Source organism: Fundulus heteroclitus, chromosome 12 (genome assembly GCF_011125445.2).
Source record: "Fundulus heteroclitus isolate FHET01 chromosome 12, MU-UCD_Fhet_4.1, whole genome shotgun sequence".
In the NCBI taxonomy this organism is placed as follows: Eukaryota; Metazoa; Chordata; class Actinopteri; order Cyprinodontiformes; family Fundulidae; genus Fundulus; species Fundulus heteroclitus.
This window is the reverse complement of record NC_046372.1, coordinates 15,642,506-15,664,898: the sequence shown is the minus strand read 5'-3', so window position 1 is coordinate 15,664,898 and position 22,393 is coordinate 15,642,506. Positions and strand designations below refer to the sequence as shown.

Genomic DNA, 22,393 nt, shown 5'->3' with positions numbered 1-22,393 from the left:
AGTAGAGCTGAACAATTATTCGCATTTTCAATCGTGATTTAAAAAAACGCAATTTCCAAATCGCAGAGGTCTGCCATAAGGGAATTAGACACGTCCATTAGGTGTCAGTTAAATGTTTGAAGTTGGTTTGCCTCCACGTGGAAGGGAAGAGAGTTGCAGCAGTGAGATAATCTAATTTTATTACTTGTTTTAGAGTTTATATAATCGTACATAGCATTAAGTACTGGTCAATCAGTTTAATACATAGACTTGCTTGTTGGTTGGACTTTATGTTCAACAAGGATTGATGTCCAATTAAATTAAAAGCTGTTCTCTTGAATAATATTCTGATCAATAGAAACATTAAAAGTTCATATTTAAAATAGTCCTTCTTTACAAACATCATTATTTAGAGGCCATTTTTGTTGCTTGTGGTTAATGCAGAGAAAAGTCAAAATTGCAATTTTGGTTGAAATATATCGTAGTCAGAACGCAATCATTTCTGCTCCGAGTTTAGATGCTGTGGGTCTTTTAGCAACTAATCCACATGGCGAGGAAACAAATTGATTTGTTGTTTGTATATATTTTAAAACACATGATAAATTAAACTGGAAAAAATCGCATTTAATCGCAATATTAAGAAAAAAAAATCACAATTAGAATATTTTCCAAAATCGTTCAGCCCTAGTTGAAAGCAATAGTTTAGTTTCTCGACTCAGATAATGTTTTTTTTTTTTAAAAAAAGGTAAAATACACATGACATGTATTTTAAATTAATTTTATGGGTGCCAGTAATTGTCGTACCTGTAATTTTGTAAAGAAAGCAAATAGAATAAAAAAAAAGATTCTTGTCATTGCGCCTCCACCCTTGTCCCGCCCCGCTACTCTAATGAACTCAAATTAAAGTTTGGGTTCTTGAGTGTAGGAGTGTAGCTGTGCAATAAAACATGAATTTATTTTAAGGCTATTTACAGACGTTTACCAGAGGTGCCAAATAAATGTGCGCGACCTTGTACCTAAATAGTCTTTTACATGGTTAAAAAAACAAAACAAACACATTTTCTTGTTAAAAATATAGCAGTTCTCTGGTAGGAAATTCAAGAATCCATGTAACCATCGTCTAACACTTAAATCACATCGTCCAGGTATCACATTATTCCAGCTTTGTTAACTATTTAACGCCACTTCAGACGCAGAGATGGACTTTCCCCCAGATCCAACGCCTAATCTCCTCTGATCCGCGCAGCAGCTGCCGTCCTGCGTCGTCGTGTGCGTCATCAAGAGCGGCTGGCGTCGTGCGCTGCCCCGCCTCTGCGCGCTCCGCCGCGTTCACAGCCTCCGCGTCAGACGCTGGGATCGTCCTCCAGCTTGGTGAGGTCCGACGCCGTGCCCATGAACATGCTGCGTCCCCGCTCCAGCCGGCTCTTCTTGTCCGTGAGCCGGAAGGCCTCCATGAACTCGTCGATGTCGATGCTGCCGTCTTGGTTGCTGTCGATGGTCACGGCCAGGTTGCATATGTCCTCGTCCGTGATCTCCATCTTCAGGTAGACGCTCAGCAGCTTCCAGGTCTGCCGGAAGTCCTCCATGCTGATGAAGCCTGGGGGGGTGGAAGGGTGGAGAAGAGGGGGGGGAGTGAAACTCGGTGCCAGTAGATCAGTAGGTTAATCCTCTTCAGTATTAAAGAGGCGGTGACCTCTTTGACACGCTCCACGTGGATTAACAGAACGTCAGGCGACACGGTTTAAAACGCGCGTAACAGAGTCCTGACACTCCAGGCCTCCGCTAAATCAAAAGGTTTATTTAAAGAGCATCTTTTTGTTTCCCATATGCTTAATATAGACGCCGTGCGGTTACTCTACCTGAGTTGTCCGTGTCCACGATCCTGAAGATGGTCTCCAGAGTGGAGCGATGGCGGTACAAAGTCTCCAGTAGACTCTGGTCGATGTGCTGTTGGAGGGGAAATAGAAAGCAGAATGACTTGATGTTTTGAGCCTCCTCTCATTTCTTTCAGCCCCCCACAAGGAGGAAAACTCTGGTGTGATCTTTACCAATAGTTTCCTAAACCCTCTTGGGTGGATTTAAACCTATTTTCCCCTCTTTTTCCACTCATTTTCTATCCAGAGCCCTAAATAATTTCAGGTGATTGAAACACTTATGACACGAGTACATAGGATATCTTGACATAATGCGAAGGGTTCCTTAAAGAGACAGGATATATGGTTTATCCAGGCTTTCTGGAGGTCATTTAAGGGCTTTGTTGTTTATCTGTTTGACTTTAGTTGCTTTTTCAGCCCTTGTAGCAGTTCACCGTGTTATTTTGGGATATTTGGGAAATTTGACAGATCTGAAGACCAAACACGTTATACCAGGCCTTGAAAATTATTATAAAATTATTATATTAGAGACTTAGACTTAGACAACTTTATTTGTCATTTTGTATGCACAGAGTGCGTACAGAACGAAATTTCGTTGCATACAGCTTTGTAAATTGCAGTAAAAGTTAGATTACAGTTTTAGGTGCAGCAGAGATTTAAAAGTAAACATAGATTTAAAATACACTATAAAAAAACAATCGAAATGTAAACAATGCAGGAGAAGGTCATAGTATACAAACCATTGAATGTGCAGATTTGGGTTGTGCAACATATTATACTATACAATTTTATATATATATATATATATATATATATATATATATATATATATATATATATATATATATATATATATATATATATATAAATAAAAGACGGGAGAAGGGTAGAGGCGGGAGGTTGGTTGTTTGTGTTGGAGTGAATGTATACAATTGCAAAATGAAAAATAAAATTTAAAAACGACATACAAGGTCAAAAAAATCCAACTAGCCCTTACACAGGACTTGGGAGATCAAATAGTCCTTCAGTTCATCGTAATTGGAGAATTGGAATAATATAATAATTGAAAAACAGTTTCTATTATTTTATACATATTTTTTTACATTTATTTCCGCTGCACAACATATCGAATCACCATCATGACCTCAGTATCCCTTGATGCCCACGCCTGACGTTTATTTTTAGTAGCCGGGACGCTATCGCCCACAGAGAGCGGGGCAGAGATGGAGGAAAAGAAACCGGAGCCAGGAAAAAACTGGAGGACAGTTGTAATCAATATCATAAACAACATATTCAGCACAGTACAGCGGTTGCATGTTTTACTTATATTGTGTGGGTCTAATTATTTCCTAACATTTTAAGCTTCTCTCCTATAGGTAAAAAAAAATCTTACACTCCTCTCTTTTCATGTTTTTGTGAATTATGACTGATCTCCTGGAATCCTGCCTTTTGATTTTGCTCTTTGCACACGTTTAACTCACAAAAATATCGTATATTAACTCGTATTAATATGTTGTGATTATGAAACTCAAAGGCTGGATAACAACTATAAAATAGAGCTTAAATGTCTTTAAAACACCAATTTTAATTGACCGAAAACATTTCTAACTGCATTAGATCTAACTTTTCATTCCTGCTAAAGGAAGGATAAAATAACAAAAAAACCAGCAATGCTTTCACTCTTAATGGTTTTAGTAATCTTTGTTTATACAAGGAGAAATCTTAACAGGCCCCATTTTTTTTTTAGTCTGAACAATATGATAAGCAATTTAAAGGCAAAGAAACTCAACTAAATCAACAAAGTAATCAATTTTAGGAAACTAATTCCAGACATAACTCAACTTGGAAGATTTTTAATCCTTTTGTCCCCTGAGCTGAGTCATTTTGTGCATCACTAATTAATCATTCTGAATCATTGCATTATTTGTGTGACAATTGGCCCTCTCTGACTCTAAAATATTATTGATCACTTTCATTTCCACTTTATTATTGGCTCATTTTGGATTATTTTTTTAAAATTCCATATTGATGCAGCTAAAAAAAAAAAAAATCCCCAACAAGCCACCGCCCAGCCATACTTAATTCCAACATCGAGATGAAGCGTTCTCGTCGCTCTATAACGGGTGGGTTGTGTGGGGAGTTTCTTACGTCTGTGTTGGGCCCCTTGATAGCGAGCTCGTTGAACCAGTCGCAGTAGTCGATCGTGCCGTCGGCCGTCTTGCAGGCGACCAGCTGACAGCGCAGCGTCCTCCATGGCAGGTTCAGGTGCATCACGCTCTCCACCGCTGAGGCCCAGTCGTTCAGGGACACCAAACCTGGAGGTTCCCATCGAAGGGATAATTCAGTTTCATTCTCATTACAGCATTTCAATCTGAAAAACTCACACAGAAAGAAAAGGCAATTAGAAGAATTTTATTGATACAATATTTTAAGAGTTTGGCGCTCAGACCTCGGCAGGAAAAATTCACGCTGAATTATACTTCAATATGCATAAGCAGGCGTATGAGAATAGGGATATTTCCCCCCAGGCCTGAAACTGGTGGTGGAGTGGAGATAAATAAAGTTATTCAGTCCATATGATGATCTGTTTGAGCTAGATGTCCGACTTGATAAACACAGGTTTGCCTGAACTGTCCATGATGAGCAAGCATGAAGCAACTGTGGAGAGGAAAAACTCCCCTTTGGGAAGAAACCTCTAGCAGAACCAGGCTCAGCATGGCGGTCTTCTGCCGGACCGTTTTAAGGAGTGACTGGGAATTCCATAAGAGTCCAGGAGGAATTACACTCTGGTAGGGACGAGGTTGAAGCAGCACCATAGGAAAGCCAGGCGGAGCTTGCTACGATGGTGGAGAAGGGGATGGAGGTGGGTTGAATCCAGTTATCAGAGTCCAAACCGGACACGGCGCAGCCACCGCTTGCTCACTGAGGAGAAGGCCGAGACGAGGATGTGGAGTTCTTTTAAGATGAACCCACACTGCAAAAACAGATCTAAAAATAAGTAAAATGTTCTAAAAAATTGTGTATTTGTCCTTGATTTAAGCAGGGAAAAAATATTATCTGCCAATGGAATGAGTATTTTGACCCCTAAAATAAGATAAATAGACATCCTGCACTTGAAATAAGATGATGGAAATGAGTTGTTCCTATTTTAAGGGCAAAAATCTTATTCCATTGGCAGATCATCTTATTTACCTGCTCAAATCAAGGACATATATGCTAATTTTAAGAAAATATTACTTATTTTTAGTTCTGTTTTTGCAGTGCAGGATGCTGATTGGCTTCGAGGAGGAGCAGTTCAAAGCTGATTGGCTTGCATCGGAGGCAGATGATGATTGATGGAGGTAGGCAATAGAGTTTCTTCAGTCTGAATTTTCGCTTAAGCTCCATTTCTACAACATCAGCTTCTTGTTGCTCAGTGCTCCTGCATGCATGGTGAGTAAGTAAGCAAATTATCTTGGTAACTTTATCCAGAATCAAACGGAAAAATTAATGTTTTCTCCTTCCCCTGAGGTTTGTGTGAAACACTAATGTGTTCTGGATGGGAACGTTATTCATCCCACAAAGTATTTTTTTTTTATCCTGAATGGGTATTATAATGCTGCACCAAAGGATACAAAAGGTAAGAGCTCAGATTTCCCCTGGAACAAGACGCTGAACTTTGAGATCGGACACAGAATTAGCAACGCCCGCTCACACACCTGTGTTCTTGGAGTCAAACTTTTTGAAGGCACAGAGGAGGTCAGACTTGTGCGCAAACAGCTGCTCCCGCAGGACTTTCAGGGCCGAGCGTTCGGTTCGCCCGACACTGCAGACGACATGAGAGAAAACACAAGCAGGGTAAATGGGACGTGTGGGGAAAGCTGGTATGACACGTTTTTGACCTACTTTGGGTGCTTTACAATGGGTTTCTCTATTAAATTTCAATTAATTTCAACCAAAGTTTATTTATATAGCGCCAATTCACAACACGTCATCCCAGGGCACTTTCCAGAGTCAGTTCAGTCAGGTCATACTGGCAGATTGTTCAAAAAGTTTTCTATCTAAATGTGTGGTTCCCAAATGCTTTCTGTTCAAACTGGTCCCCACTGACTATTTTATACATTGCTCAAAGAAAGCTACAATCGTTGCTGCAATAGCAAAACAAGAAGGTAAGGGTCAGGTTTTCAAGATACCTTTTAAGGGGTTGGAGAAATCAACAAATGAGAAAACAGAGTTCTCTGACAGACAGAATATTTTCCTCTGTCCTGATGGCGGGTTAGGTTAGCGGTGAACAGGATCGTCATATTTCTGATTACAAACGGACGACAGAAATAATCTGGAGTTGCAGATCTTTCTAATTTAGCCATAATGTCTTTTTTTTTCTTCGTATTTCTAATTATAATTGAATATTAAAGAATGAGGTCATGTGCCGTAAACACTGCCAGGGCAAGGAATCGGCCCAGACAGGAGAAGGCTATTCATCGCCCTTCCTTACTATATTGGTTCTCATCACATGCTGAACTGCATTCAAATGTTCGTTCCTTACTCTTGACGTAGTTCAGCACTCCAACTTATCACACCTCATATACTTGCTGGAAGATCAAACGAGCCCCTTTGCAAATTCACAACCCAGTTTCGTGCCCATGCATTGCTTTACAAAGCTTCACAGACGATAGGAAACAGGAAATTGATCCGAAATCTCTGTTTGGTAGATTTCTGCTGACAGATATTAACCTGACTCTAGCCAGATTGATATCGCTCCGCTTAGCTCCGCCTAGCTTCACTCACATCCATCTGGGACCTTTCCCATAGAGAGTGATTTCTCCAACCAATTTTATTGTCCAGCCAATCAGGACGCAGGGCTGGAGTTTCATAGATGTGACGTAGTGGAGAAGCGACCGTGACGTGAGACTGTTTTGATTTAGACAACAATGGCAGCTCGCATCGAGGAAGCAAGCGTTAACTTTGATGCTGCTATTTCTTCCGTGTTGTCCAATCTACCTAATATTGTTTCATTAGGTAGAACAAAAGCCTCTAAAGGCTTTTGTTGGTGGAAACGATGTTTTCGCCCTTCTCCTGACTGGATTTGGCAAGTTTTGTTTTCCGGGGCGCGTCCGAAGCAGACATCTTGTCGGTTAGCGGTTAGCGGTTAGCGCAAACCATATTAGGAGGCCTTTACGCGGTCGGCCCGGGATCGATTTCAACCCGCGGTGCTTTGCCGCCTGTCTTCCCCCCCCCTCTTCCTGTCAGCTCACTGTCAATAAAGCGTGCCACTAGAGTCGCAAACACATTAAAAAAAAAAGTTTTGTTTATTCCTGCGTCGCTCTCACAGAGTCACGGGTTAGCTTCGGTGTGAGTGGTTGAAATAACACGTCGATAAAGATGACAGACAAGTGGCTTATCCAATCATATGCAAGGATTTTTGATAAGGCCCAGCCTTCAGAAAAGGTAATTCCTATGGAGATGTCCCAGATGGATGTGAGTGGAGCTAGGCGGAGCGAAATCCATATGGCTAGGGTCAGGGTAGACAGATATGGCCTTAGTGCTAAAATGTTGCAATGCAAGGCCAGGAAGTGAGGTGACATATTCATTAACTTTGTGTCTGACTCTGAACACCTGCATTTCTCTTTGTTGATGTGCATGTTTTTCTAAAATTAGAAATCGAAACATCTTTTTTTCTCACCTGCTTCTCTGCTAATATCTGCATAATTTATGCATTTCTATTAATTTACGCACGCGATTCCCATCGTTGAAGTTCGAGTGATTACAGGTATGTTGTTTTTTTTTTTTTTTGTTTTTTTTTTCCTCACCTTTGCCTGGCAGTGAGTTCTCTGGTCATGCTGCTGGCCTGGTACTGAATCACGTAAGGCACGAGGTCTGGACCCAGCTTCACGTAGGCCCCCCGGTTGCTTCCCACGTCGTAATAGTTTGAGGCAGAGAACAGAGTGAGGACCTGGGGGAAGCAAATGCAGGACTGAGAGGCTGCTAACACTGACGGTGTTTAAAGGAAGGGCCTGAAAACATCGTGACCTGAGACGTGGACCCCGATCTCACCTTCCGGTTGTGGCAGAACTCGTAGCCCTCCTGTTTGCACTCGTGGGAGCGGATGATGAGCTGCATGTTGTTTCTGTTCAGGAAGTCCTCGGTGATGTCGGGGCCCCAGTAGCAACCTCCCCCCCTCACCTCGTTGGGCGTGCAGCCGTCCTGGTTCATGGGGTCGCTCCAGAGCACGTCCAGGATCTGCAGACACACACACACACACACACACACACACACACACACACACTTGTAAAAAAGAATTCCCACATAAAAAGATGTTTGTAGCTGAAAAGAAACATTCAATGTGTGAATTATTCACAGCTCGATATTTTTCAGATCCCGCCAAAGCTGCAAAACACGTGCAGACAAATTAATTAAGACTGATTCCATAAAATCCAAAACAGTACTGGTATACGGAAAGAAAAACATGAGCTCAGAAAGCTGAAATGTGTTAAATTAGATAGAAAAAATATTTTATGCAGGACTGAGTTTAGTATTTATTTTTTTTTCCTGGTAGTTTTTACTATATATTATTGTAAATCCCACCAACCACTCAGTTGTGTCCCCATTTGTTAGGACTGTGTTAGGACTGTGTGGGACTTAGTGGCCATTAGTATAATGCAGAAGTTAACATCAGAAGTAAATACATATGCACAGCAAAAAGGGAACTAAAAGTAAGAACAATTTTGTTAAAATAATGTATTTCTCCTTGATTTGAGCAGGTGAGTTTAAATGATCTGCCAGTGGAATAAGATTTTTGCACTTAAAATGCAAGGGATGGATGGATGGATGGATGGATGAATGGATGGTTGGACGGACGGACAGATAGATGGATCGACGGAAGAATTGATGGATGGATGGATTGATGGATGGATGAACAGATCGATGGATGGAAGGGTGAATGGATGGATGGGGGAATGAATGAAGGGACGGACGGACGGACGAATAGATAGATCGATGGAAGGATGTATTGATGGATGGATGAACGGATGGATGGAAGGGTGAATGGACGGATGGGGGAATGGATGGATGGATGGAAGAACGGATGGATGGATGGAAGAACGGATGGATGGATGGATGGATGGAGGAATGAATGGATGGATGGATGGACGGACGGATGGATGGATGGATGGATGGGGGAATTAATGAATGAATGGATGGATGGGGGAATTCATGGATGGATGGATGGATGGATGGATGGATGGATGGATGGATGGGGGAATTAATGAATGAATGGATGGATGGGGGAATTCATGGATGGATGGATGGATGGATGGACGGATGGGGGAATGGATGGATGGATGGATGGATGGATGGATGGGGAATTAATGAATGGATGGATGGGGGAATTAATGAATGGATGGATGGATGGATGGGGGAATTAATGAATGAATGGATGGATGGATGGGGGAATTCATGAATGGATGGATGGATGGATGGATGGATGGATGGACAGGAATAAATTTTGAAAATACAAATATTTTCCAGTCATGTCAAGAAAAAATGAAACCCAACATTTTCCAGCCCAGGTGCAGAGTGGGAGGGAACTCTGCTGAGTGAAAACTTCATTTCAGGAGTTTTGTTGAATCCTTCAGAAAACAAGTCTGTAAAATATAGTTTTCAAACACCTATAAAACACAATATCATCTTTACATTTATAAAGCCTTAGCGCGTTGTTACTTTTTGAATAAAGGACAAAACCTCATAAAACAGCAAATTTAGAAACAGAAACGGCTGACGTTTTTGGATCCTCCTGCCACAGCCTGCTAGCCGTTTACCTTGGGACCTGACGTCACACCGTCACCATTTAAAAAGCCGCGCTGCTCTGAACGGAGCCATGACAGTCGGCCTGAGACGCAGCTGAAGTCACGGCAGGGAGCTCAGTGTGGATTACAGCAGCTGAACCCTCGGCTCGTCGGGTGGTGATTGGAGCGAGGCTCGAGCACGAAGGTCGGGACCCTTGACCGGACCGGCTTTGCATGCAGGGCAAACAGTTACGACGTAAACATCTCAGGTGGAGCTGTGACAGGCATCCAAACAGACAAACATCTGTACGTCTTTCTGACAGGACGATCGCAATACGACCGTCACCGCAGGTTTTCCAGCACGGGAGAACACCCCAGATCCTCCAGGCTTGGTTGGATAGTATGTCCTAACTGGACAGGGATGCCTGGCTTCCCACACAATTTCTTCCCAAACCAGATAGAGGAAGATAATGGCTGGATGGATGGAAACCATCACTCTATAGCAGTGCTTTTCAAGCTTTTTAACACGGGTAAATACCAATGTGTCTCCAAAGCGACAGAATAAAAAACATTATTATCTGTAATCTGTGCTCGGTTCCAAGAGGGAAAGGCCTAGAAATTAAACATGGCTTCCATGTTTAACGTTCTTGCACTGGGTCCCTGTATCTCAGAGAATGGACTTTAAAATACTTCTGTTAGTCTATAAATCCCTGAATGGCTTAGCACCTAAATGCATCACAGACTTGTTATCAGCGTATAAACCTTCCAGACCACTAAGGTCTTCTGGCTCCAGCCTATTCTGCATACCCAGAACCAAACACGGAGAAGCAGCATTTAGTTCCTATGCTCCACTTATCTGGAACAAACTTCCAGAAAACCGTAAAAGTGCTGAAAGCCTGAGTTCCTTTAAGTCAAGATTAAAAACACATTTGTTTAAAATTGCCTTCAACTGTTCTAGTTAACTGAATCACCACTTTTTTGTTCTTTTTTTTCTATCTACATTTTATTCCTACTTGCTTTTATTATGTTTTATTTTGCTATATTTTAATCATGTAAAGCACTTTGCATTGTCTTTGTACTGAATTGTGCTATATAAATTCCCTTGCCTTGCTTTTCCACGGTTATAGCTGCAGTTATTTTCTTAGGTCATTTAAACATGGAAACAAAGAATTGATTTTATTTTAAATTTTTTTCATATAAATACATCTCGGTTTTTTTTTTACGTAGGACTCATTATCTCCATATTGGAAAAAAATTGTGTAGGAAAGCTTCAACCCTTCTTGTTCCCACAAGGTTTAGGAGTGAGTTTATGGGAATATCTGCCTTCCAGAAGCCGGTAAAATTGGCTGAAACGTTTCCGCTGGAATACATCCCGCTGGTGTTCTCTTGGGTTGAGGGTCAAGACTCGTAGCAGGAGTCCAATCACACCAAATGCACCAAACACATCACTAATGCGCGTCTTAATGGACCCGGCTTTGTGCGCTGTGGTGCAGTTCTGGTGAAACAGGAAGGAGGCCATCCCCAAACCGTAACTGTGAAGTATTCGTTTCACGTTGGACTTATTATCCTCTCATGGCACGGTACCCTCCTGGAATCCACAGTGCTACGGACAGCGGCCCAAACCTTCGCAATACTTTGTAGAAATGGTGCTGAGGTGTAGAAATTTATGCCGTTACGGTCATGAAAGCGACTGGACCAGCAGAATTCAAGGATCGGGATGGGTGAACCTTTTCTTTTGGCAATAAAGTGTCCTGTATGAGCATTCCAAAAAAAGTAAAAAAAACAAGCAACTGGACTTGTTTTCCGTAGTTGAAGACTTGCTGTCGAGTGATACGAAGCAGTGCATAACCGTAAAGAATGAGGAAAAGGAGATTTTAAATAGCTTTACGGAAAACAAGTCCAGTTGCTTTGTTTTTTTTACTTTTTTTTGGAATGACCATGACCTGGATGACTGAGAACCTTCACCAGCATCCTGTATGAGCAGCCTGTATCTGGGCTTACGTTTATAGCGCTTTGGTCCGACTAGTTACTAGAACATTTATCCTGCCAGGACGGCCGAGCAAGTGTGAGGATGAGAAGGGGAAAGTAAGGATGAGATTTCGGACGTGTTGATGTTCTGTCTGCGTTTTAAACCACATACAGGACTGTCTCAGAAAATTAGAATTTTGTGATAAAGTTCTTTATTTTCTGTAATGCAATTAAAAAACATGAAATGCCATACATTCTGGATTCATTACAAATCAACTGAAATATCGCAAGCCTTTTATTGTTTTAATATCGCTGATTATGCCGTACAGCTGAAGAAAACTGAAAAATCCTATCTCAAAATATTTGAATATTTCCTCAGACCAAGTAAAAAAAATAAAATTATAACGGCAAAACAAAATCAAACATTTGAAAATGTCCATTAATGCACTCAGTACTTGGTTGGGAATCCTTTTGCACAGATTACTGCATCAATGCGGCGTGGCATGGAGGCAATCAGCCTGTGGCATTGCTGAGGTGTTATGGATGCCCAGGATGCTTCAATAGCGGCCTTTAGCTCATTTGCATTGTTGGCTCTGGTGTCTTTCAGCTTCTTCTTCACAATACCCCACAAATTCTCTATGGGGTTCAGGTCAGGGGAATTGGCAGGCCAACCGAGGACAGTAATGCCATGGTCAGTACACCAGTTACTGTGAGAATCTTATGTCGTCTCTTAACCACTACCATACTTGTGATTTAGTTTACTGAACCAAGCTGAGTGTTTTTCAATGCTCAGGAAACCCTGCAGTGTTTCGAGTTAATTAGACGATTCAAGTGATTAGTTGAATAGCCTACTAGTATACTTTTTCACGATATTCTAATATTTTGAGATAGGATATTTGGGTTTCTTAAGCTGTAAGCCATAATCAGCGATATTAAAACAATAAAAGGCTTGCGATATTTCAGTTGATTTGTAATGAATCCAGAATGTATGACATTTCATGTTTTTTTTATTGCATTACAGAAAATAAAGAACTTTATCACAATATTCTAATTTTTTGAGACAGTCCTGTAGATCATCGGACTCTCGGCTCTCTCACCTGCCTCCACTCGTCCTTGGTGGTGTCGCTGCTCACAGAGTCGGTGGACTTGGACAGAATCTCGTGCTGTGACCGGTTGAGCGCCGCTGCCAGTATGTTCTCTTTCTTCTTGCTGCTGTCCAGCTCGTTCTCCATGTTGGCCTTGATCCGGGTGGAGAAGTCCTGCAGCGAGCGGTTGTGGAAGCAGTCCCGCGGTCCGAGGGGCTCGGGGTACGTGAAGGAGGCCCGGCGCTGGAGGATCTTACTGGCGCTCCACAGTTCGTTATCCATGTCTATGTCGATGGACATGGCCGCTGGGCTGTGGTTCCTCCTCTTCGGAGGCCTCAGAGCCGAGACGTACTGGAGCGGGGACAGAGGAGAGGATGTGACGGCTGTGAACAAAACCCCGACGGTCAGTGGGTGCGAGCGTGGGTGTTCCTCACGTTATGCCGGTTGGCTTTGGCCAGGACGCCGAGGTCTGTGGAGTCGGAGATGCCCCCGTGGAGGACCAGCACCTTCTGATCGATGACAGATGCCAACGGCAGCCAGCTGAAAATCTTCTGCAGCAGCTTCAGGATCCGCTTGCCGTGAATCTGAGGTCGAACACGGACAAGAAGCACAATTCAGTTTGCGTGCTTTTGTTTCTGTGGATGTAAAGCACATCGTCTGGACACGAGGGTTTCAGCTTCCAACTCAGATCTCTTCTAAGTCTTATTGACTTTGCTGCAGCGTGTGGAACCTTTGTTTAGATAATTTGTGTTTCTTTTTTATTCTGAACTGAGCTATACTTGTTTGAATTTCAATGGTCTTCTGGCACTGAGGACATTCAAAAGCTAGTCAATATTCACCTGTTGGAAATTTGAAACTGCAGCCGCTTATGTTTAATAAATAATTTCCCTCTGGGATTATTAAGTATTTCTGATTCTGATTCTGATGTCACATGCAGTTCATTGCAAAAGTTTTCATACCCCATAGACTTTTAAACTTCAGCTTGTTTTATCCTGAGTTTAGGATATTTGCTGTCGAGTGATACGAAGTAGATAGATAGATAAATCGATAGATATCTTTATTGTCATTTTGTATGCACAAAGTGTGTACAGAACAAAATTTCGTTTGCATACAGCTTGAAAAAAATCACTCTAGAAATCACTCTAAAATCACAGTAGATTGCACTATTTTTCAGGATAAAGATGCAGCAGCGATTTATGTAAACAATTGAAATGAAAAACAATGTAACAACGTAAACAATGCATGGGAAATAGACAGTGTGCTATTCACGTATCCAGATGCAGCAGCATCTGTAGTGCATAACTGTAAAGAATGAGGAAAAGGAGATTTTAAATAGCTTTAAAAGTGTATTGGTGGTTTTCTTACAGTATCGGCGTGAGTTTAGCTCCAATACGGGATCCTCAGCATGATGCTGCCATCACCATGCAGATGGTGTGTTGATTCTGCTGTAAAATATTTTGTGTCTCACAAAGTTCTCCGTTTTGGTCTTATTTGACCAGAGAAACTTTTTTTTTCTTCATGTTTCTTTTTGTCCAGGAATGGTGTTTGGCAAACTGTAATTGACAATTTTAATGATATTAACCATTTTTCTCCTTCCCACTCTGACATTAAGGCCAGATTTATGGAGTGATTAAAATTCTTCCTGTCTAGTTACCATGGGTTTGCCAACCACTCCTCGGTTTTATGTTCTTCTCCTTTTTAGGTGAGCAACCATGTTGTTAGGGATGCTTTTTGCATCATAAATTGATCCATACGGTGTTCTAAGCTTGGCATACTTTTTTAGACTTAACTTAGCATTAAACTTCTCTGATTTTAATCAAGTGGCCGCTGCAGGGAACTGGATGCTCTGCATTTTAGTTTAAGATTAAAAGCACTTGAAAACATAAACATGTCACAGATTTCAGATGTTTAATCATGGCAAACATTTTGAATATCTTCCCAGTTATGCACCACTTTGTATTGATCTGCTACCTAAAATCTCAATAGAATACGCTGAATTTTGGGGTCGTAATGGGACACAATGTAAACAAGTGGGTATGAAAACTTTTGCAAGGCCTCTATGTTACGTGACTATTTTTACAAACTAAATAAATAACACAAATAAGAATGTGAATCAACATTAACCAAGAATCAAAGGGGAATACTGTTTACAACATCCTTTTACATTTCTGACAAATGATCAGTATTGTGATTGTGCCGGGTTTGAACTCCTTGGACTCATGGTTGATTTGTGCCTCCGGTTAATCACGAAAACCCTCTAAGTAAAGTTTCTGCTTCCAGTTTTCTGAGATATGAACCAACCTCAGGAGCAAGCACAGGACGTTTACCGCATTATGGACAACAGGCTTTCCTCTGCCAGTCTTAGGACCTTTCTGACCTCTCTGACTCGTCAGGAGGCAGATGTCCCGCTGCGTACCAGTTTAACAACCTGAAATCCTCTTAGCTGACAGGAGGAATGACTGCCGTCCCGTGCTGAACACGGATGCCTCCCCAGGAACATTCAGGCTCCAGCAGCTGATTTAGGCTCGTTTGATAACTTCTAGGCTATCAACTGGGGTCTGAATAGGGCTTAAAGTGTCAAACGTTGCAGATTTGCAGGGGCGCAAACTCACCTTGTATTTAGTCAACACCTCCTTGGTGAAGCCATACCTGAAAGGCACAAGAACGGATGTCTGAGAGAGAAACAGGAGGCTTCATTCTACCACAATCCATTAATCCTCGACGTTTGCATGTATAATTTTCACCTGAGATTGATGATATGGTCCTCATGGTTTCCTCTGTTTAGGTAGACGTCACACGGATAAACGAGCATGAACGAAAACAGGATGAGGAGGATCTCGATGGAGTCTTTTCCTCGGTCGACAAAGTCTCCATTAAACAAATAGGGCTTTTCTAAGGACGGCGTGCCATTCTGAGAGGTAAACAGGGGCAAATACAAGCAAGATTAGGGGGATAATCTGTAGCGTGCGTGCAAACAACCAAACTGTCCACGGAGGAGAGAGCAGAGCATGGGGTTAAAAACCTGCTGATCTGTTGCAAAAGACAATCATTTGTTTTTATCATTTATATGTGCAGAATAAATAAGCTAATTATTCGAGAAGGGAGTCCCATCAGCGGCTCCCTTACGCAGGGGTCACCACAGCTAGTCATTACTACTTTTTAAGACATAATTTTCCTTTTGCTTCACAATTATACAGTTATTTTTTGTTGGTCTGTCAGATAAAGTAAAAATTGACGTCTGTGACGAGACAAAATGTGAAAAAGTTTGACGGGTGTGAATACATCTATAAGGAATGATATGTTTATATCCAAAAAAGTAAAGAACTAAATGGTTAAAGGTGTGAATCAGAGACAAGCAAGTAAAACAGACCTAAATCCACTTTAGAAACTGTGAATATAGATAAAAATGGATTTCTGCAGGAGGCTCTTCATCTGCTCTCTCTGAGCTTGTGCAATTTTGCCAAAAAGACCTGGCAAACCATTCACCGTTATTGTCTCCAAATGTAACAAAATCTAGTAAGAGATGTTTTATTTGTAAAACATTTTACAATCATTTTTCATGTTTTCCATTTCATAACTATTAACTACCCTAAACTGCTCTGCTCAAAAAAATCCAAATTAAATATACGGAAATATATCTTGGGTTGTGACAAGAACTAATTTGTGAAAAGGTTCAAATCATAAGAATACATTTGGAAGACCCTTTATGCTAGTTTGCAACTTTATCTTGCTTTCATGATAAACGACAGCCGTGATCAGAGTGTCTGTTTAAACATAGATGCGGGAATTATCAGCGGAAAGGAAACGGCTGTCACAATATCTAACCTTGTAAAAAATCAGCAGCAAATCCTCCAGCTGTCCATGCAAATCCCCTGCGCAGAAGACGCAAAGAAGAAAAATTAACACGGTCACACTTAAGTGCATTCTCGGGCTTAAAGGATTGAGATTAAATGGATTGATGAGGTTATATTTAGGGTCAAAACCAATCAAATCAGCCGAAACTGAAACGGTGGTCATCTTCCGCAGAAGTCCGGCTGATTGGTAGACCTTACCGCAGATGGTGACTTCCTTGCTCTGGCAGGTGGAGATGCGGTTGATGTTTGGCAACAGGCGGAGCAGCTTCCACGTCTCCAGGAGCAGCTCGAGCACGTAGCGAGAGTGCAGCTGCTGCTGGCAGAGAGACGAGTTAGAAAGGACGGCCGCAGAAAGGTTTGATGTGAACAATTTGGAATATCAATTATTTACACATGCAATGATGTGTGTAAATCATGTACTATGTAAATATGTGGAATATGATTTAAACTGATTATAAAGCAACAACGTTGGGGCATAATCTCAGACACTCAAGCGTGCAGTGTACTCCACACTTCATGCCGATCCTGGTAAAGCTACATTTAAGAGCTTTTTAAATACAGCAAATGTATATATATTTTTTTGTTGCAAGAGCATAATCTTACACTGAAGAACTTGGAAACGTCCCTAAACCTGGTCCATCATTCAGCATTTTATATTTGGCCATACACTAAAAACATGTCTCCAACTCCCGGTTTTGGTCCTTGAGGCAGACACTCTGTCTATTTTTAGGACTAAGCTTAAAACTTTCCTTTTTGACAAAGCTTATAACTAGAGTGGTTTATGTTAATCTGAGCTATCTGTTATGCTGCTATAGGCTTAGGCTACTGGAGGACATCAGGGTCTATTTCTCTCACTCTGTTGAGTTCTCCTGTTCTCCAGTTTTGCATTGCTTGTCGTCATTTCAGCTTTTAACTTTTTGTTCTCTCTCTTTTTTTCTTCATAGTAGGTACACTTGGTCTGACGTTCTATTAACTGTGACATCATCCAGAGAAGACAGATCACCCGCTACTACCATCTAATGTAGAACAGATTACTGGATCAATGTGTGCTTCTGTGCTTGTTTGTCTGTCTTGTTGTGTCTCTGCTGTCTTCTCTAATCCCCAGTCGGTCGATTGATGACCGTACATGCTGAGCCTGGTTCTGCTGGAAGTTTTCCTTCCCGTTAATGGGGAGTTTTTCTTTCCACCGTCGCTTCATGCTTGCTCAGTATGAGGGATTGCTGCAAAGCCATGTACAATGCAGACGACTCTCCCTGTAGCTCTACGCTTCTCCAGGAGTGAATGCTGCTTGTCGGGACTTTGATGCAATTAACTGGGTATCCTTAGATAGGGATTATTTTTTGACCAATCTGTATAATCTGATTGAATTTGACTTTGGAAAGTGCCTTGAGATCACGTTTCATGAATTGGGGCTATATAAATAACATTGAATAAAATTGAATTGAATGCGAAACAGCCATGCTCCTACTTTCTTGTTCCTGAAGGCCTCCAGCAGTCCGACCGCCTGCTCCACCGTCAGGGGGAAGGTGAGGTGAGGCCCCGAGTAAACCTCTGGCACTTCGATGTTCTTGTAGCAGAAGTACCTCTCCCATTCCGTGTCCCAACAGACATCGTTTTCTCTAAAGATGTGCGAGATTAAATTTCCTGCAAGGTAGACACGGTTTTCGAGCTCAGTTTGATGCGAAAACACAGCGTAACATACTGATTGCATACTGAAACAATCTTACGTTCTGTGCTGGAGGGCGTGAAATTGTCCATGAGGTAGCCAAGGAAGTTGTAAAGCTGCAGAGCAAAAGGAGAAATGAAGGATGAGGTGGTTCTTCCCTTTTTAGCCAAGCGGATCATTTGCAGCAGCTCCTCACCTTGATCTGGGCCTGTTCTCCAGAGTATTCGATGGACTGGAAGATGTGCCAGGTGTATCGCCGTCTCATCTCTGTGCGAGCAACATATTGCCGGTACCATCGCTGAATTAGGACAGCGGCTCTTATAGCTGAAATACACGATTAACAATAACTGGTGAAAGACATTTATGTTAAAATAAAACATCTTAATTAAAGCAACAAACCTTTTATTTAATCATATTACACTACCTGCAGGTGTATCTCATTCTTTAAAGTTAGACTTTTACTTAAAGTCACTTTACCAAGGGTCGAAAAATATGAAGGTCTTCTGGGCTTCAGGGTTAATTGACTGAATCGAACAAAATTATCTTTATTTTATTTTAAAGTTAAAGGTATCTAATATTATTTATTCACTGCAGAACCATGTCTGGATTTTGCATTATTTGTTATTTAGTATTTCTCTCACATAAAATCACATCATAACTAAAACAGTTGCACTGTGAAACATGAAAGCATTAGTTACAGTCACGTTAAAAAGAAAGTAATCCTGTCATTTCTGGTTTATATATATATATATATATATATATATATATATATATATATATATATATATATATATATATATATATATATATATATATATATATATATATATATATATCGTTACATTGTCTTACATCGTATTGTTTACATAAATTGCTGCATCTGGATACATGAATAGCACACTGTCTATTTTCCCATGCATTGTTTACATTGTTACATTGTTTTTCATCTAAATTGTTTACATAAATCGCTGCTGTATCTTTATCCTAAAAAATAGTGCAATCTACTGTGATTTTTAGAGTGATTTCTAGAGTGATTCTTTCCAAGCTGTATGCAAACGAAATTTCGTTCTTGTACAAAATGACAATAAAGATATCTATCTATCTATCTATCTATCTATCTATCTATCTATCTATCTATCTATCTATCTATCTATCTATCTATCTATCTATCTATCTATCTATCTATCTATCTATCTATCTATCTATCTATCTATCTATCTATCTATCTATCTATCTATCTATCTATCTATCTATCTATCTATCTATCTATCTATCTATCTATCTATCTATCTATCTATCTATCTATCTATCTATCTATCTATCTATCTATCTATCTATCTTGCAACCTAAAGTGTGCAAAAAGACAAAACAGATGCCATAAAGTAATTATTTATTTGACAAAGATGAAAGCTAAACTAAGTACACCCCATGATTCAATAGCTTTTAGATCCATCTTTTGCAGCAAAAAATAAAATAAAACGTTATTTTCCATATACGTTTATCAGTCTGTCCCAGTGTAGTGGATCATTTCTGGCACTCTCCTCTTTACAAAGTGTCATTAGTTAAACTTTGCAGGCATATCCCTTCTGCTGTTATGGGTCCCCAATAGTATTCCAACTAGTCGTCTATCCTTGGGACTGTTAGCCTTGTGCCTACAACTATTCTGGATGGACGTTATCCCCCAAAGCAGCGATACAGTAGAACCGCAGTGACTTACTGGTAACGGCTGAGTGCAGCAGAGCAGAAAAAGAGAGACACACATGAGCACACATTTAGTTAGCAGAAGAGAAGCAAACATGGATCTTTTTCTGTTTAATGAAAGAGCCGAGGATTGTTATACCTTTCCTGGAATGTTTGTGGAACTGGTTGGACTTAGAGACGCCACATCCCATGACTGTTCCTGTTCAAAACATAAACAAACTAGAACATTAATAAAACCTTTTAAAATATCATGCAAATATAAATATCCGAATACAGATTAATATCTAGCTGGTGGGGCACGACCGGGTGATGTACTAGAAAGGGTTACACATATTGTAGATCGCACTCATTTTAAAACAGTTCTGCTTCGGTCCAGGCCTCAGAAAATAGTTGAGGTTATTTCAGCAGCAGAGGAGCTAAATCTGGAGGCCATTCATGCCTTAATCTCGTTAACTGCTGGTTTACTCCTTCCCACTGTGATTGGCCTCAATCCTGCCTCGTCGCAGGACTGTTTTGGTCTCAATTCTACGAAGCCTTACATAAAACAACAGAAACAAAACAAAGAAAATAGAAAATGTTTTCCCAGCCGGATCCTGAAAACACAGCGATTTTTAAATGTCTGACTTTTGTCTAAGGTCAAAACCATAATGTGAATGATTTCTTTCAGTTATTTATTGAAGTTTATGAAGGGGGAAAAAAAGGCGTATTGTGACTTTTGATTTACACAAACCGGTTTGACGTAAAACTGAAAGGAGAATTTTGTATAGAGGTTATTCTTTTCTGAACAAAGACATAAGAAACGACACTGAAAGCCCAAAATATGACGCAAATGTTAAACTGTAAAGTAAAACACTCTTTGTTTCCTTTCGTACAGTACCAACCAAAAACATGTACTCGACCGGGATCTCTAAGTCGTCTGTTTACTTACGTGACAACCCTCCTTATCCAGTTACAGTTGCCCTGGTTGTTTGGCTCTTTGCTTGCTGTTTCAGTATGAATCTATACAGCCCTTTGCTCCGTTGCATTCTCCACAGGTCCACCCGGATCAGGTCAGGTACCGATGTGATACAGTCCGATCGTTGTGGGTGGATGAGTGAGAGCAGCACGTCAACACGGAGCCCCCATATAGGATGCTACCCTGACTGTCCAGCTCCTCCTCAATGGGGGTGAAGCTCCTTGGGTCCTGACTCCCTGTCCGCGATCTCATAATCAAAGCACTAGGCCACAAGTGGATTACCTGAGCTAATGACTTGATGCGCCTAGAGGAATCTTCGTGGTGGCGAGAAAGAAGCGCGGCATCTGGTTTCGAGAGGATTTCTGACAGCAGGAGACTTACTGGGTGTTTACATGTTATCTGAGGAAAATCTAAACAGGTCTACCTAAAAGGATTTTCAACATTCTCCTGATGAGATCTTGCCACCTTATGAACATAGCGGGTCCATTTTTTTTAATAGAGCTGTAGGAGTGCTGAAGCCTGCCTGTCTGAAAAATATAGGACAAATGCAGATTATGTTGTTTTGATGTAGCTGGATTCATACAAGAATCCAGGTACACCAATCCAGGTGTGTTTCAACCATCACAGGTTGTTGTCAATAACAGCTATTGTCTGTCTTCTCATTTGGCACGAAAGCTTTTGTGCTAAGCATCTAAATTTACTTTAATCAGGATGGTTGTGCTGACCCTTAGAGACAAGGCAAGGGGCTACACCACTCAAGGGGAGCTCAGAGCAGAAAAGTAGTCAGCTAAGATGGTTCGGGTATGAGGAGTTTTTGATAGGCACATCCCACTGGGACGTCAGTTTTTGCATAGATATTCCACACTAGATTCGCCCACACTAGATTCGCTGATTTGCACATTGTATCGTATCCTGAAAAATTGATGCTGCACCTTAACCGGAAACGTACTGCAAAACTGTGTACAATGCAACTGTCTACTTTTAAATCACTGCTGCACCTTAATGCATATTTGTCTACATTTGGTTTACATTGTTTACACTTCAACTGCCTACTGTTCACTGCTGCACTTTATCCGGAAGTAAATTGAAATCTATCCTGTAAGAGACTGCGATTGATCACTGCACTTTATCCTGTACTGTAATTCACTGCAAGGTATCCTGTAGAGTTACTGCAATATTTCTGAGCTGTGTGAAAAACGAAATTTCGTTCTGTATGCACTCTGTGTATACAAAATGACAATAAAGAAAGTCTAAGTCTAAGTCATATTTCATGGGACCTTCAAAACTGGGCAGGAGAGTGTTTCCATCCTGGACCTGTTGCCCTCTACAGCCTGATGGATGGATGGATGGATGGATGGATGGATGAACAGACAGCCCGAAGCTAAATGTGAGTTCCAAATCATTGGGATGACGAAAAAAATACACATTAAATTTTGTTCTTGTTGAAAACAAAATAGACACGGAATTTGAAAAATGAAGATTTAATCATTTATTATTAATAACAACAAGAAGAAAAAATAGAAGAGGAAGAATTGCTGTACGTTATTA

The 22,393-nt window shown here is 40.9% G+C and overlaps 1 protein-coding gene across 1 annotated transcript; it reads right to left on the bottom strand.

The window, feature by feature from the left end:
* Window positions 1-899: 899 nt before the first annotated feature.
* On the bottom strand, window positions 900-21,116 carry LOC105937261 (serine/threonine-protein phosphatase with EF-hands 2). The gene is made up of 18 exons (XM_012878473.3): window positions 20,819-21,116; window positions 20,030-20,089; window positions 19,907-19,915; window positions 18,386-18,513; window positions 18,251-18,305; window positions 17,992-18,167; window positions 16,722-16,836; window positions 16,495-16,541; window positions 15,414-15,580; window positions 15,282-15,318; window positions 13,104-13,253; window positions 12,682-13,020; window positions 7,887-8,072; window positions 7,643-7,785; window positions 5,552-5,658; window positions 4,002-4,168; window positions 1,839-1,926; window positions 900-1,576 (listed from the first exon to the last, which is right to left on the bottom strand). The coding sequence occupies exons 2-18, from the start codon at window positions 20,079-20,081 to the stop codon at window positions 1,323-1,325; spliced, it is 2,220 nt and encodes a 739-aa protein (XP_012733927.2). The 5' UTR covers window positions 20,082-20,089; window positions 20,819-21,116; the 3' UTR covers window positions 900-1,322.
* Window positions 21,117-22,393: the final 1,277 nt, after the last annotated feature.